General features: G+C 41.5%; 1 protein-coding gene across 2 annotated transcripts in view; it reads left to right on the top strand.

Moving 5' to 3' along the window:
- stab1 (stabilin 1) overlaps nt 1-15,461 on the top strand; it is a 174,173-nt gene that overhangs the window by 145,844 nt on the left and 12,868 nt on the right. For both annotated transcript variants that reach the window (XM_086293106.1, XM_086293107.1), the window contains 2 exons: nt 9,746-9,895; nt 10,295-10,399. In XM_086293106.1, the coding sequence (XP_086149232.1) occupies nt 9,746-9,895; nt 10,295-10,399 (255 nt within the window). The remainder of the gene's footprint in view (nt 1-9,745; nt 9,896-10,294; nt 10,400-15,461) is intronic.

The following is a 15,461-nucleotide window of genomic DNA, read 5'->3' as shown; positions in this document are numbered from 1 at the left end:
TGATCACGCTTCAGAAGCTTTGCAATTTTGAGACTGCTGTCAAGTCCTTCTTTTGACCCATTTTGCCAAAGGAAAGGAAGTTGCCTAATAATTATGCACACCTGATATAGGGTGTTGATGTCATTAGACCACACCCCTTCTCATTACAGAGATGCACATCACCTAATATGCTTAATTGGTAGTAGGCTTTCGAGCCTATACAGCTTGGAGTAAGACAACATGCATGAAGAGGATGATGTGGACAAAATACTCATTTGCCTAATAATTCTGCACTCCCTGTATATATATGTGTATATATGTGTGTATATATGTATATATGACTAGTGGGTACACCCGTTTGTTTATTTTTGATTACGTGTTTATTTCAGTTTATTTGTGTTCTCATGGGTTGTTTTATCTTATGTTCCTTATTAAATAATAAAAAAAAATTAAAAAAAAAAAAAAAGGCACAATTTAATTAATTTGAGGCAGTAAATTATTCAAATGTGTTTTTAAAGGTTTAAAACCATCACTGCCTGCTGGCATAAACACTGCTGCAGCTGCAGATTCCTAAATATCTGCTGAATAGAACACATTTTTATTTTAAGCATATTCCCAAGTGTAAGAGTAGAGACACTGTGGAGCCTCAGGGATTAACCGAAAACAGGCTGTTTTTTATGGTCTCCTCCTCTGAGCATGGTCAGGTTATCGTACATCTACAGAAGTTCGCTGAATTCTCAGAAACACTAGAAACCATCAGGCATTTACTGAAGTCTGAATCACAGCTTTGAGTCAGGCAAAAACAACTAACCACACTCAAGTGCAGCAGATCAGTGTCAAATATCATAAATTGACTTTTATTCTAGAGACTTTTTTCTGCCAGAGCTACAAATCCTGATCACAAGGAGATTCACATTATTAAAATTGTGAAAAAACTCAGAATAAACAATCTGCAAGTTAGTCGATATATTTTTCAAAAAAATATGTCTTGAAAAGTATTTAATATATGAAGCTGAAATGTCACAGAATTCATATATGTTAAAATTTTGGACCATAAAATTTTTAAACTGGAGTTGGACAAGTAGAAAATGTTCTGCAAATTAGATTATTTGAGATGGAACGACCCGGTGGAAAGCATTAATTAAGATAGAACTCTACTTTGTACATTATGAATAAGCTGGTATCTTTAGCTGCTGAAGCAGATTATAAAGTAGTGCAACTAGCAATAACGTTTGCAAGCAAGAAGTGAAGCGGGCTAGGATTAACTCATCTGGCAGTCCTTTGTTTTTACTGGTAACAGACTTTGTAAAGTTGGAAGAATAATAACAGATTCAAGCTTTAAGCAGATAAAATGAAATGTCAAAATGAAGCTCCAGCCACATTTTTTATTAAAACAAGCTGTTTTCTGGGGTGGACAAACAGTGTGCAGGGGCCATCTAAAAAGTGCAAAATTCAAAAATGAAGATTCTTCAATTCTACATTTCCCTGGTGTAGTTTAGTTACCTAAATCCCTTGACACATCACTGGTTTCCTGTTAATTATACTATGAACGTTAGTTTTCACCCTTCACACTAAAAAACACTCCCACCCCTCAAGAATAAATAAAGTAAAATAAAACCCAGTTTTGCTAACACCAGGTCGAGATCAGTGCAGCAGAAGCTAATGTTTTATGACGTTTGGAATCAAACTCTGAACACAGGATCCTACTGTTCTTTTATCAGCTTCTCCCTTTGGGGTGCGCCCAAAAAGACTTTACAACTGCTGACACCTGCCAAGCTGGTTTCTGTAACTTGGCGCACAAAGCACGGCCAGTTTGCAGGTGTTCTTTACCATCACTTCAATGATCTATCGCTCCGGAAGCTTAGAGATTATTAGATGAGAGTGATGGAGATGCTGCAACAGTATTGACGCTGTTTTGTTTTTACTTTTGGACACTTATTCTGCATTAGAAGGCTGCAATGAGTCCAGTGTGCTTAAATTATCAGTATAAATGATTATGGCACTTGTCATGTGTGGCAACCAATGCAGTAGCCATAAACAAGGCTTAATGTTGTGTAACCCAGTTGAGCTGGGTTATTTTCTCCCAGTTCAGCCTCTGCATGACATAATATTTCTTTAATGTTGCAGATTATGCAAAAATTGATTGAAGAAAAAGGTAATAAAGGGACTAGATCTGATGATATTTTAAATAATAGGGTTCTTTCAGACTATTATGTGCTAACAGCATTAGGTATTTTTTAAGCAGAGCCCTCACTGTCCTCTACAGAGAGATAAATTAGGGGTTGTCTGAATCCTTAATGTTGTTCGACTAACAGGTATTTAAGTCTTTATATGGTAAGTCTATTAGAATCAAAGTGTTTGGTTATCCCAGTTTGACCTGTAGCAGTTTCTGATGTTTGTTGTGATGTGCAATGCTGCCATAGCAGAAATCAGTGCATGGTGAACGATGGGCTGTCCAGAGTAACAGCGTGAACTCTGATAAATCTTCTCATGTTCACAGTCTTAATAGACTCTCTGGCATTTAGTGGAAATACATCAGACAGATACCACAACATGATGGTTAGATCTGGACAGATTTGCTACTCTCTCTACAGTTATTTTAATACCTGCTGAGTCATCTTAATTTGTCCTTAATAAAGGATAAATGGCTGGACTGTGTGTTCTTGTTTTTTTTGCTTGTTTGTTTGTTACTCTTCATTTATTTACACTCTTTCCTCTTCGCCCCTATTCACCTTTTCCCCATCCCAAAAGTTTTCTTGTCTTTATTTAGCTATGTTTTTCCTTCCTTCCTTGTTTTAGTATACGCTTCACATTGTATATCTTTTGTTTTACTTCCTGTCTTTGTCTTCTTACCTCACTGCTTCCCTGATTTTTCTGCACTGTTTATAAATGTGTATTTATAGTCCTGTCTCTCAGTATCTGTCCTTGTTATTCCATCTGTGCTTTCTTAATTTTGTTGAAATTACATATTAAAAACCTTTTTCTTTCTGTAACCATGCCGGGAGAACCATGGGACCCAACCAGAACATGAGGCTGTCCCAAGTGTGGTTCAATTTCTTACTCTTAAAACCCCCAAATTAGTTTCCAGAATATACAGAATGCTTTATAAAACAGATGAATCAATGTCACTTCCTATTGCAAAATGGGAAGCGGATTTATCAGTTAACTTAGACCAAAACTTCTGGTCTCAGATTTGCTTAAAAACCTTTCATCTAATTAGAAATCCCAGTCTTCAATTAATTCAATACATAATATTACATAGAGTGCACTATACAGGTCATCGGATCTTCAAGATGGACTTTACGTCTACCAACAACTGCTCACACTGTCAAACCAATACACCGGACAATTATATCCACGCTCTTTGGTTCTGTCCACCAGTTCAGAAGTTTTGGCGCGAGATATGTGAAGACTTATCAAAGTGTCTGAAATATAACATTCCAACTTCCCCTTTAGTGTGTTTGTTGGGCAGCTTAGATAATGTCACTACAGAAAAGAATATAGCCCATATGGTTTTCACTGCCCTATGCATAGCCAAGAAAACTGTCCTCATGAACGAGAAAAATAAAAATAATCTTGTCACGGTTCGGCATGGTGCTCTATGTACAAGCAGTGCGTTTATTTACAGTGATGGAACTGATACACAACAATAATACATCCCCGTGTGCTCCCGACTTCCACTCCGTGTCTTCTCCCCGTGTTTGTGCCCATGTGTCTGCTCCCTCGTGCCAGTGCACTCTGTCTGCTGCCCTCTCATCCAGCAATCCTTCCTGGGAAAATAGAGGCAGTAGTTAGTACCCTCAGTTCACTTGGTAAGCTCACACTCACAAACAGACCAGCTGGAGAACTGATGGGAAGTCTCACGAAATGATCCCGCGTTGGTGGGAGCTCCAAGACTCTCTTAAGTAGCTCCCCCGACGAGGCCTGATCAGCAGCAGGTGTGTGGCTTCGGGTGTGGCCAGTCTGCCAGCAGGGCCACACCCACCAGGCCAGAAGGCGCCTGCAGAAACAAACACACACACACACACACACACACACACACACACACACACACACACACACACACATATACAAGCAGGGATAACGAGGGACAGCAATACAAAATATATATTATAATATTAGTCCATAACTGCTCAGGGATCATGGGTCGCTCAGACCCAGGACCCTGACAAATCTTAATTCTAACCAATATAGAAATTATCTATTAGATTAAATTAGTCTTGATACAGCCTCTGCCACCACATCAGATCAATTACTCTGGGCTCCTTTGATCAGCTCCATCACCTAGTGGGGGTGGGGGGGGGGGGGGGGGGGGGGGGGTGTCATAGTTTGGTTTGCTGTCGTGATTGGTGTGGGGGTAGGGACAGGCTTAGGGTGTCGGGGGGTTCCCCAGGAGCATCTTCCTTGGAGGGCTCAACCCGGGGTAGCGGTGATGGCCTATTAAGGGCTCTTTTGGCTCTTAGGTGACGGTTTCCTCGTGGCTGCGTGCAGCGGGGCTAGGGAGGGTCTGTGCTGACGGACGTGGGTTACTGACCTGGTAGCCTGGCTGCCCCTGGGTGGGTCCGGGACGGGCGTGAGGTTCTGGGGGCGCTCCGTCTCTGGGCTGGGGCCCTGGCCGGGCCTCGGGGGCTTGGGTCCTGGTTGGTGTGTTGCCGGGGTTGTGGGCGGGTGGGTGTATGGGGGCCCAGTCCTGGCGCAGGGTGCTGCCGGTGCATCGAGCCACCTGGGGGGCTCTTCAACTGGTGGGGGAGGTTGGGGGAGGGGGAGCTCTCCTCTCTTCAGGAACTCACTCTGCAGGAGGGGGAGATACAGGAGAGGTGGAGGAAGATCTCAGCCTGGGCGTCTATTGTAGTCGGGAAGATGAGTGGATGACTGGGTGGGTGCAGTTTTTCTCTGTGGTGGGGTCAGGTGGGCTGTCCCGGGCTCTGTGGGGCCGGGGCTTAGAGTACGCTTGGGGAGTGTGATTGTGTGTACAGTGTCTCTCTATGTCTGTCTCCACGTTGGTTGAGTGTTGAGTAATTGCATATGAGAGCATTAGGGTGGGAATGGATGTTTGTATCTGTGTGTGCCTGTTTGTCTGTGTCCATATGTCAGGTCGGGTATCACACGCCACCTCTCTGGGGACATCTCAGGTCCTCTAAGGTATGGAGGCCTATCTCCCCCCACCACTTCCCCTGCCAGTGGCGGACTCCCTCAGACATCGGTGCGTTGGTGGTTCTTTGTGTCCGGAGATGGGCGTCCAGGTACACACCGGCTCACTCCTTGGTGGCTGCTTATCGGGGCCTGGAGACTGGGGCTCGCTCGGGCCACTTCGGGGGTGGGGTGCCCTCGGCCTCTCGGCCTGGGGCTCGCTCACTCTGGCACAGCTGGCTGCCAGGGGAGCTCACGGGCACGTCACTGCAACCCCCCCGGCTTCTGCTCCGCGGCTGCTGAGTGACCCCTCATCTGGGACTCTCGTCAGCTCTTTCTGGGATAGTGGCACAGCTGCCCCTCTGTTAGTCTTCCTTGGTCTCTTGTGTTCTCCTCCATACCTGCTTCATGCCCTGGTGGACGGGGCTGTGGCTTCCCACACCCTCTAGAAGATCATTACATGAAGGAACCTTTTAAAAACAAGCGCATTCATGCTCACAGGTGTACACACGGGTGCTCACACACACAAACTACACCCTTTTTGGCTCCTACCTCAAAGCACACTGTGCGCTGTCGATATTACGTGCTGCACAATAATGTTTAATATTTAGTATTTACTGTTATTTTTCCATATATCATTGTGATTAGGGCTGCTCGATTATGGCAAAAATGATAATCACGATTATTTTCACTGAAATTGAGATCACGATTATTTGACGATATTTATTTAACCCTTTAAGACCTACTATAGAACCAAGTCCACCAGAGCTTATATTATTTTTTTTACATGCTGTAGTGCCATTTGTGGGAGCATTTCAAGTTGCTATACATCAATACAACTGTTATAGCCCATATTTTAATAATATGCATGCATTAAGTCCATAGTAATTACATAAATTGCAAAAAAGTGCAATAAACTACAAAAAAAATTGAAAATCGCTTTTGTTTTGTTTACATATATTTCTACTTGGAGAAATTTAAGAGGCTTATCCCTCAAAACTTTAAATACAATAAAGTTGCAAAAAATAGTTTCCCACCACAGGAAATTTATTTTGAGTGTCTTCATAGTTTTATTTTGGAGATACAGCAATTTTTATATACTGCAGGAAAAACAAAAAACAATCCTATGATGCAAATTTGCAAAGAAAACAGCACGTGCATCATTTCACTGTGGGAAGTGTTACGAACAGCTGATAGGAACGGCAAAGCGTGTTTCTGGAATATTATGTTTTTGTTCCTGCAAGCGCTTTTTATGCAATTTTTGCAAAGCTATATGTGGAACGAAACCGTGACCAAGGACAAGCTGATGGCATAAGATGTAAGTACAACTCCTCCGGTTTCATATGCAAAACAAATTATTGCGCTAGCTTACGCGGTTCAGGTTCTACAGGGATTTAAAAATAGTTACGCAAAACGGAGCTTGCTGCTCTGACCGGCTTTAAAGGGTTAACAATGACTTTAAAAAATAATATAAAATAGTGTGCAACACCACTGAAGTTTTTTTTTTTTTAAACTCTCTTTTCAACCAACGGCAGTCACTCTCCAAATAACTTCTGCTTAGCTTTCCGAGCTTCCCTCGGGTCCTCTTAATCAGCGGTCTCCAACCTTTTTTGCGCCACGGACCGGTTTATGCCCGACAATATTTTCACGGACCGGCCTTTGAGGTGTCGCGGATAAATGAGGGAGGGGCTAATAATCGGCTCAGTCATTTTTAATGATCGTTGAAAGCCCAGATCGTAATCGTGATTAAAATTCGATTAATTGAGCAGCCCTAATTGTGATGTTGTTTATTCTATTGCTCTCGTCTTCTTCTGCTTGTTTTCTTTTTTCTTTCTCAACAGGTGATCCAGGGGATTGATATATGTATTTTTTGTCTGCTTATTTTGTTGGTTTTTGTTTTTTGCCCTTTATCCCCGTCCCTCTTCTCCGCTGTTTTTCTTTCCCTCTTTATTTCTCCCCTTTCTTTTCCTCATTCAAGTCTGTCCCGTATCTAGCAAGTGAAAATAAAAAATAAAATAAACAATAAAATGTGAATCAAATAGACCATTACGGCAAGGCTGGGATGGTCCATTTGGTAAAGTAAATCCGTTGGGCATCTTTCTTCGCCTTTAGACAATAATTCTGATGGCAAAAGAGCCAAACGGGACAGGCAAAAAAAACCCCAAAAAAAAAACCCATGAGGCTTTCCCAGTAGCCTGTATCACCACTTTGTGGTGATGGAGGATGTACTCAGTTTACTTCCCACAATATGGTATCTGTTTTAGCTGTCACATCATGTTCTAGCTCAAGTTAGTAAGCCTTTAGTATAGAAGATGTGTTGAGGAAACTCAATGAGAAAAACCACTGCCTTGGAACATTTCTCAGAGATACTAGGTCTGCATTGGAGCGGAGGGTCGGGTCAACAAAGATAGAGGGGGTTTTGGATAAAGGTGCCTCTCTACCAACAGCTCCATTTGTGGCATTCAGAGGAAGCTAAGGGATATCCCCACTGTTTGACAGGAAGTTTCCCAAGATGGGATGCTTCTTGCTGTATGGTTTGACTTTTCTTATCACCATTATCTCTTCAAGTAGCTCAGAGAAAACAGGCAACAAATGCTTAGCCATCTTCTATTATTACTTCTGTGTTACTTAGATGTAACACATTATTATTTTCAGTGCTTCTGATATTTATTTAGACTCTCTTTTCAATTGATCTTTCTGAATTAAGTTCAAATAATTACTTCTTTCAAATCATCAATCGGTCTATTAGACCCCATTCCTAGAAGACTGCACAAAGAAGTCCTACCATTAAGTAATGCTTCGATCTTAAATATGATCAATCTATCTCTATTAAAATGTTAGAAACCACAGGCCTTTAAGGTGGCAGTAATTAAATCATTACTTAAAGAGCCATTACTTGGCCCAACAGTCTTGTCTAGTTACAAGACAATCTGAAACTTTCCTATATCTCAAAAATTCTTTAAAAAGTAGTTGCAAAACAGCTAACAGATTATCTGCAGAGGAATTGCTTATTTGAAGAGTTTCAGTCAGGCTTCAGAGCTCATCACAGCACAGAAACAGCTTTACTGAAGGTTACAAATGATCTTCTTATGGCCTCTGATAGTGGACTCATGTCTGTTCTTGTTCTGCATTTTACTAAAAAGATTTGAACCTACCTCAGGTATTAAATGTACTTTGCAGCAGTGGTTACTTCTATTTAATAGACTCCAGTTTATTTAAGTAAATGGGGAGTCTTCTTCACATACTAAGGTTAATTATACAGTCCAACAGACTTCATTGGTATGCAGATGATACCTTCTTTTATCTGCCAGATGACACACAGGAATGTCTTCAAGACATAAAGTCCTCGATAGCCTCTAATTTCCTGCTTCTAAATTCAGATAAAACTGAGGTTAATTTAGTCAGCCCTAAAAATCTTAGAAATATAGTATCTAACCAGATACTGAGTAAATGAGGTGATTCTCCCGGGTTATGTTGCAATAGACCTAGATTGGCTTCCCAGTGTTTCTTCTTCACTATTTACTCTTTGTGTGTTTATACACCACTCTCCATTTGATTATTAGTTGTTATTAATGTCTGGCTCTCTTCTGCAGTATGCCTTTTATTGTGTCTTCCTCCTTCCTCTCGTCACCCCCTCCGTAAGCCTGGTTCTGCTGGAGGTTTCTTTGGTTAAAAAGGAAGTTTTTCCTTTTCATTATTGCCAAGTGCTTGTTCATCGGGGGTTCTCTGAATGTTGAGGTTTTCTCTGTATTATTGTGGGGTCTTTACCTTACAACATAATGCACATTGAGTTAACTGCTGTCGTGATTTGACACTACATAAATAAAACTGAATTTAATCAAAAAATTACAAGCAGGGATTCAAAGAAATCATTATTATATACTCGCAACAAACAAGGTTACAAAAACAAAGAGGTGCACAGCTGGCTGAAACAACACCAAAACGATGCTTGTGCCAGTGGATGTGACATTTTCTTTTGTTGTACATTGCCGTTTGCTAAGGTGAGAAAGCTAGCAAAATGGGCCACAAGAGTTTAGGCGGTTTGTTAACAAGTTACTGAAAATGTTGTTGCCAATTTTCAGATAATTAACTTCTCAGTGGGTTATGTTTTAGTGTTTGCTCATCTCTTATCTCCAGCATGAGTTGCTCAGGAGAAGAGGTTACCAATGTGGAATTGCCAATGAGAATAAGCGGAAGAGACAGATGGTTGGATGGATTGATGGATGGTCCTAAAAGCTTGGGTTTTAATATGATGTCACTTTGCTAACAGGTGTTGCTCTACTGGAGAACACCAGAAAGGACTACACAGATATTTCCAGATAACTAATTTAAGTTGAAACCAGCAATACACAGACACTGAAAAGCTCTAATGTATGGGGACCTATTCAAAAACTTCAGTGTGAACCAACATAGTGTTTGTGTAATGAGTCAATGTGCGACCTTCACAATAACTGAAATCCTTGTGCTTTAATCCATCAATTAAATTTTTTATCATCCTCTGGGAAAATGAAGCTGGTCATGATGACCCAGCAGAATCACATCACCATGGCAACAGTGGAGCAAAGTGTTGTCATAGTGATTAGAGCTAAACAGAAGTGTGTTACTGATTCTTGTCTTTTCCTCACGTCCTCTGCAGAGCTACCATGACACTTCCCTAGGCCACGCCCACTCAAGCACAACAGTGACGGCCATCTTGGTGACGTTGATGTTGGTGTGTGCACTGGCTGCACTCGGCTGCTATGTCTTCAAACACAAGACTGATGCCTTCCGCTTCCACTACTTCAGAGTGAGACACACACACACACAATGCTCCTTGTTGTCCTGGTTACAGTATTTTTATTTTTTTACATTTTTGCCTCATTAGCTGCATGCGATTCATAGATTATTTCCCCACCAGAATTACTTATAACTAAGTCCCTCTAGAGCTATGTCTTCCCACTTGATTTGGTAACACCTCTGGGCAGTTATTTTGAAGCTCCAGTTTAAATGAATGGGGAGTCAAAATAAATTTAACTGGGTCATAAAAACAATGCATGAATGGAAACTTAAGTTAAATATGCTAAAAAAGCACTTACAAGGTTTTGATGAGCTAATAAAGTTTTTTTCCCTTCAAGACATACTTAAGCTGTGAATTGTTATTAGTTTTATCTTGGATTAATACTGAGTCATCTTTTCTCTGTCACAGAATGAGGATGAGGATGGTGCAACAGGAGGTAGGCCCAAACCCACACTGGTCTCCATCCCCAACCCTCTCTACGTCAGCTCTAGAGCCTTAGCTGAGCCATTTGAGGTAAGTCTTAGGTACTTTATCTTAAACAGAGATCCAACAAATTTCTGTGTTTCTGAGTGTTTCTCAGATAGCTGTGTGCACAGGTTTTGTTCTTAGAGCAGGCGACCCATATGCCAAGAGGCCCAAGTTCCAATCTGCATTTGGTCCATTTCCTGCAGGTCTTCCTCTTGGCCTTTTTTCCAGCTTTCTTGTCTGTTCTCTGCTGTCCTACGAAAATAAAGGCTACAAAAAAGCACCAAAAGAATCTAGAGTGACCCTGCATGACTTGGAGGTCAAAATAATTTATATCTGTCTTACACTGGTTCTTGGTGCAGCCCCTCAGGTCATCCTCGGTTTGACTATTTTAGCTCTTTCCCCTTTTTTTCAATATGACATCAGAAACCACAGAGAGATACAGAGACAAGACTAAAATTAACAGGACATAAGAGGAGAGTAACTGAGACAAGAAAGTTACAACAGGAGTTCCGGAATAATACATGAAATGTGAACCTAACAACCTAAAGATATTTAACAGAACTTCAAAACTCGGACACAGCAGAACTCTAAGCCACAGACTCGGAACCATGACAGGACTAGCCCGCTGTATCATTTTTTCACACTGAATTTGGGGTGGCTGTGAATTTAGCCCTCTGTAGGTTGATCATTTTCATTTCCATCAAACAGTGTAGCATCTTTCTGTTCCTATCACATTACCCAGTCCATATATGTAGGTAACCATAGATAAAGATTAGAGATGGCACGATACCACTTTTTTATGTCCGATACCGATATCATAAATTTGGATATCTGCCGATACGATATGAATCCGATATAGTGTTTTTTAAATCAACAAAACTGTTTTTTTAAATATCTTGCTGCATTTTGTATAAGTTCATACTCAAGTTTAAAACAACAACTACACTAAAGCTATTCTGTTATACCTGTATGCAAAAAAAAATATTTCATAGTTCAGCAATACTGATCAATCTAATAAACTTAAACCTACACCATCCTCCCTATTCTGGTATTTTAAAGAGTACTTAGCATAAATATTAAGCAACCTAACTAATAGGGTTCCAACTCCCAGCAACAACAAAAATAAATAAATAAAAAATAGGGACCCACCCCTCACGCGCCACCTCATGATGCTTAATCGACGTAATCAACCTTAATTTGATGCAGTGTGAAAAAAAATACACAGAAATCAATTATTTTTCAAGAAATATTAAATAGATTCAACATCTTTCTTCAACAAAATTGCAGACTGCACAGATGGTACCTTCCCAAAGGAAAAAGTACTATAGCTTACTAGGGTATATATATTAGACTTAATAGTCACTATATACAGTAATGGACTTCTATTCATTTTGCATCAAATTAAAACTTTGGGTGTAAGATTCGGATAATTATTTATTAAAAGCTAGACATTTTAAATGAGAATAAGAAAGAAAAGTATGTATTTGTGCCCCCTTTTCCCTGTTAATGCCCTATCGGCCCCCCTGGCTAAACTTTGCTAGATCCGCCCCTGCACAGTTACCAGTCAGCTACATAGAAAAAGATCCTCGAGTAGAAAGTAATATTAAATACATTCTAACAACAGCTGATCAAGCTTAAACGTGCTGCTGTTGTTCAGCCGCTGGTTTCCTCTTTCTGGTGCAAAGTGGGCCAAAAGCAAACCAGAGAGACGGACTCGCGACAGAAAAGCCGATCAGCTGATCATTAAGCAGTTTCATGATCGAAGTAGCAGCAAGAAGAGGCAGTCGCTTGTTAAGCTTAACGCAGGAATGCTTTACAAACATTCAGAGATGGACTTACACACTTGCTTTACTTCTCTCGGGATAACTTTGTCGGAGATGAAATGCCGGGTTGCTAGCGAAGCTCCAAATGCTATCCAGACCACCACAGGTCCCGCATGCCACAGCCGCTCTATCACGTGATGCATACTGCTCCGACGTGCTAACGTTCTGAGGTGAGTTAGGCGAGTTGCAAGTTTTGTGAGGTGCTTTCGTGATATTTAATGGATCGGATTAAATTTTTTATTTTTCTCCGATATCCGATCCAGTAATTTAGGTCAGTATCGGACCGATCGGTCCATCTCTAATAAAGATACATGATTTTATTCTTTTCATTGCGATCTGATGTGTTTTCAAAGTGTTCCTTTAGTTTTTCTGAGCACTGTGTTGTGGTGGACTGCGGCTGCCATACGTTTGCAAATGGCTGGACGACATAGTTAAACAATGCTGCGCTCACTATTTGGCACCAAGATACAAATCTTTCATATTTTACAACACCAGTTAGCTGCTTGCAGCTCACTGATCTGGCGCTATTGTGCATTGCAGAAAATGAACGGTTGTCTCACTGAAATATAAAGCCTCATCCAGCAATAACCTGCAAAAAGGCTGCTAATGTTAGCCTCACACAGCAGACTAATCTGGGACTGTGTGCATATGTTTATAAATTTGACTAATGTTTAAAATAATGATTTTAACGGTTTTCATATTTAAGCTTTTTCATTAGTTTATCGTCTAGTTTGACTGTTTAGTTCCTTAAGATTAGTCGACTAGTCTGCATTTTAGAAAATATTGGGACCTTCAGTAGAATGAGGTTTATGAACACACACCGAATCTGAAAGCATGACCGTTTACTCCCCCCCCCCCTCCCCCGGATGGGGTTTCCCCATGTTTACACCCTTTCAGTTCACACAGGGAGTTTTCCACCATCCATCATGCCACACATACAGGTACAGCTGACATCCTAAGCAGACTCACAAATCCTCATATTAGACAGCCTTCTTCAACATCTCCCCTGTTTCCTGGGATGTGCAGCCTCTTGCCTGCCTCTTCTCAGAGATAAGAGGCCTGACTCCATGTGTCTGTGTGCACTTGAGGGAAAGGTGGGAGGTTTTAACCAAAATAAGTTTTAGGCCCTACAGCTGCAGCTGGCAGAGGAAGAGGAGGGTGATGGGAGATTTAATGTTGCACTCTATTACTGTAGCCTGTAGTAACACATAAATATACAGTGCCAGCTGAACAAAAGAGGAGCATCATGGAATTATATTTGTGTCAAAAGTGGCGCACGAGAGAAAATGATTTCACAAGAAATTAAATAATTTCATAGGCGCAGGTATTCATGGCCACTCACTCAATTAAATTCCTCACACGTAAATTCAACAACCTGCTCACATACACCCCGGTAACCAAACGCTCAAAGAAGTCAGATTTTAATCCAACATGCAATACCATCTAGAAATAATCTGACTGGCAGCAACTTTATTTTTTAAGCACGACAATGATCCCAAACACACTTAAAATGCAGTAAAAGCATACCTGGATTGAAAAAACACACAATGGAGCACTATCAGTCATGGATTGGACTCTCCAGAGCTCAGAGCTTAACACTATTAAAGCATAATGGGATCATCTTGACACAACAAAAGAACAAAAGGCAGCCAGCATCCACAGACGAACATCGGTGCAGACACACTGCTGTACCTCAGCATTCTGCTGCAGGGCTACCGCACATCTCTCAACCTCACTGCTGCACAGCTTCTAATTTCTAGCACCGCTGAGTAAAATAAACATCAGCTGCTCATCCGCTGTTACTAATTAATGATTAGTCTGTGTGTTACTTCATAGCAATCCAAGACTGTACTGATCTCAATCTTCATGTCCTCTCTGAGTTATTAAAACTGACAGTAAGGGTGAAAAGAAAGATTTTAATATCTAGATTATGATGTGCACTCCTTAGGGAAGCACTGAAGGCACACCCTTCATTATGCCATTACGCCCAAAGAAAAAAGAAGCACTGCTACCTGTTCACGGTAGAAACTCTCCATGGTGTCATGGGAAGGGATAGTGTTTATTGACAGTCCGAATGGCGCAGGGGATGGAGCTGTTTGTGAGTCTGGAGGTGTGGGATTGACTAGGGATGGGTATCGTTTAGGTTTTATCCGATACCAGTACCAAACCGGTACTTTTGAAATGGTGCCGGTGCTTAAAGAATGGAGAACACAAAATTGGTCCAAAAACCTCTCATGTTCAGCTGTTTTTTTGTAAAAAGATAACAATATTGGCCTTTTCTGCAGCTATAGGGGATTTATGGTATCACTCTTGGCTGGAAGCAGTGCTTAAACAATGGACAAAAAACACAAACTTTGTCCAAAAACCTCTCATGTTTAGCTGTTTTTCACTTTTTCTTTGGTCATTTTAGCCTTTTTGGCCAGGGTGAAGGGAGTATCTGCCATCAAACAAGAAGACAGCTGCATGTAACTACGACGGTGTTTGCTAGTTCACCTTACGTGCATTAATTTAATAACGTGGTTAGCCTACTCAACGTACATTACACACGAACAACATTAAGCTACTGACACAGAGAAGAACGGCTGCTACTGCCATCATCATCCATCATCGTTTCTGCTACACTGGCAGGGCTAGGGGCCAGGACTCTACTCTTCGGGTTTTTGGGGGATGTTGCTAACTCAGGGTCATATAACAGGCAACCCACGCGCAGTAGATGTGCACGATGTGAGGTCTCGCAGCAAGCTATCAAATACGGCGCATTTCTCGGCTTTTAACAAAATGCTATACGTCGCCAGGTGTTTCATCAGATTCGAGGAGTTACCTCCTGTGAAGTACAGCCAGACTTTTGACCGCTTCACTTTGGGCATTTTTAATCTGTAGCTCTGCTCTAAAAGAACGTACGTACCTGGGCCCGCCTACTACGCTCGCAAAGGTAAAATGATTGGCTGGAATCCAAAGTGCATGACATCTCAGGAAAAAAAAAAGCACCGAAATGTACGCTGCTTTTTGGTCTGGTTACTACCGTTTATGTCAGAGCCGGTACCCATCCCTAGGACTGACCAGAGGTGCCAACCAGAGGGCAGCAGATCAAACAGGTGGTGAGCGGGGTGCAAGGGGTCACCTATGATGGCTCTGGTTTTCCTGAGACAGGAGGATCTGGCGATGGCAGAGGGCAGCCAATGATTTTTTTGGGTGGTGTTAGTTACACACTGCACAGCTGTCCTCTTCTCAGTAGTGGCTCCAGCATACTCAACACCAAGGCAGTAGGAGAGTATGCTCTCCAC

Source organism: Aulonocara sp. 'chitande type north' Nkhata Bay, linkage group LG5 (genome assembly GCF_057382095.1).
Source record: "Aulonocara sp. 'chitande type north' Nkhata Bay isolate Kocher_YH1m ecotype deep benthic linkage group LG5, A_spYH_male_GT1.1, whole genome shotgun sequence".
NCBI classification, from domain to species: Eukaryota; Metazoa; Chordata; class Actinopteri; order Cichliformes; family Cichlidae; genus Aulonocara; species Aulonocara sp. 'chitande type north' Nkhata Bay.
This window is presented reverse-complemented; position numbering and strand designations above follow the sequence as displayed.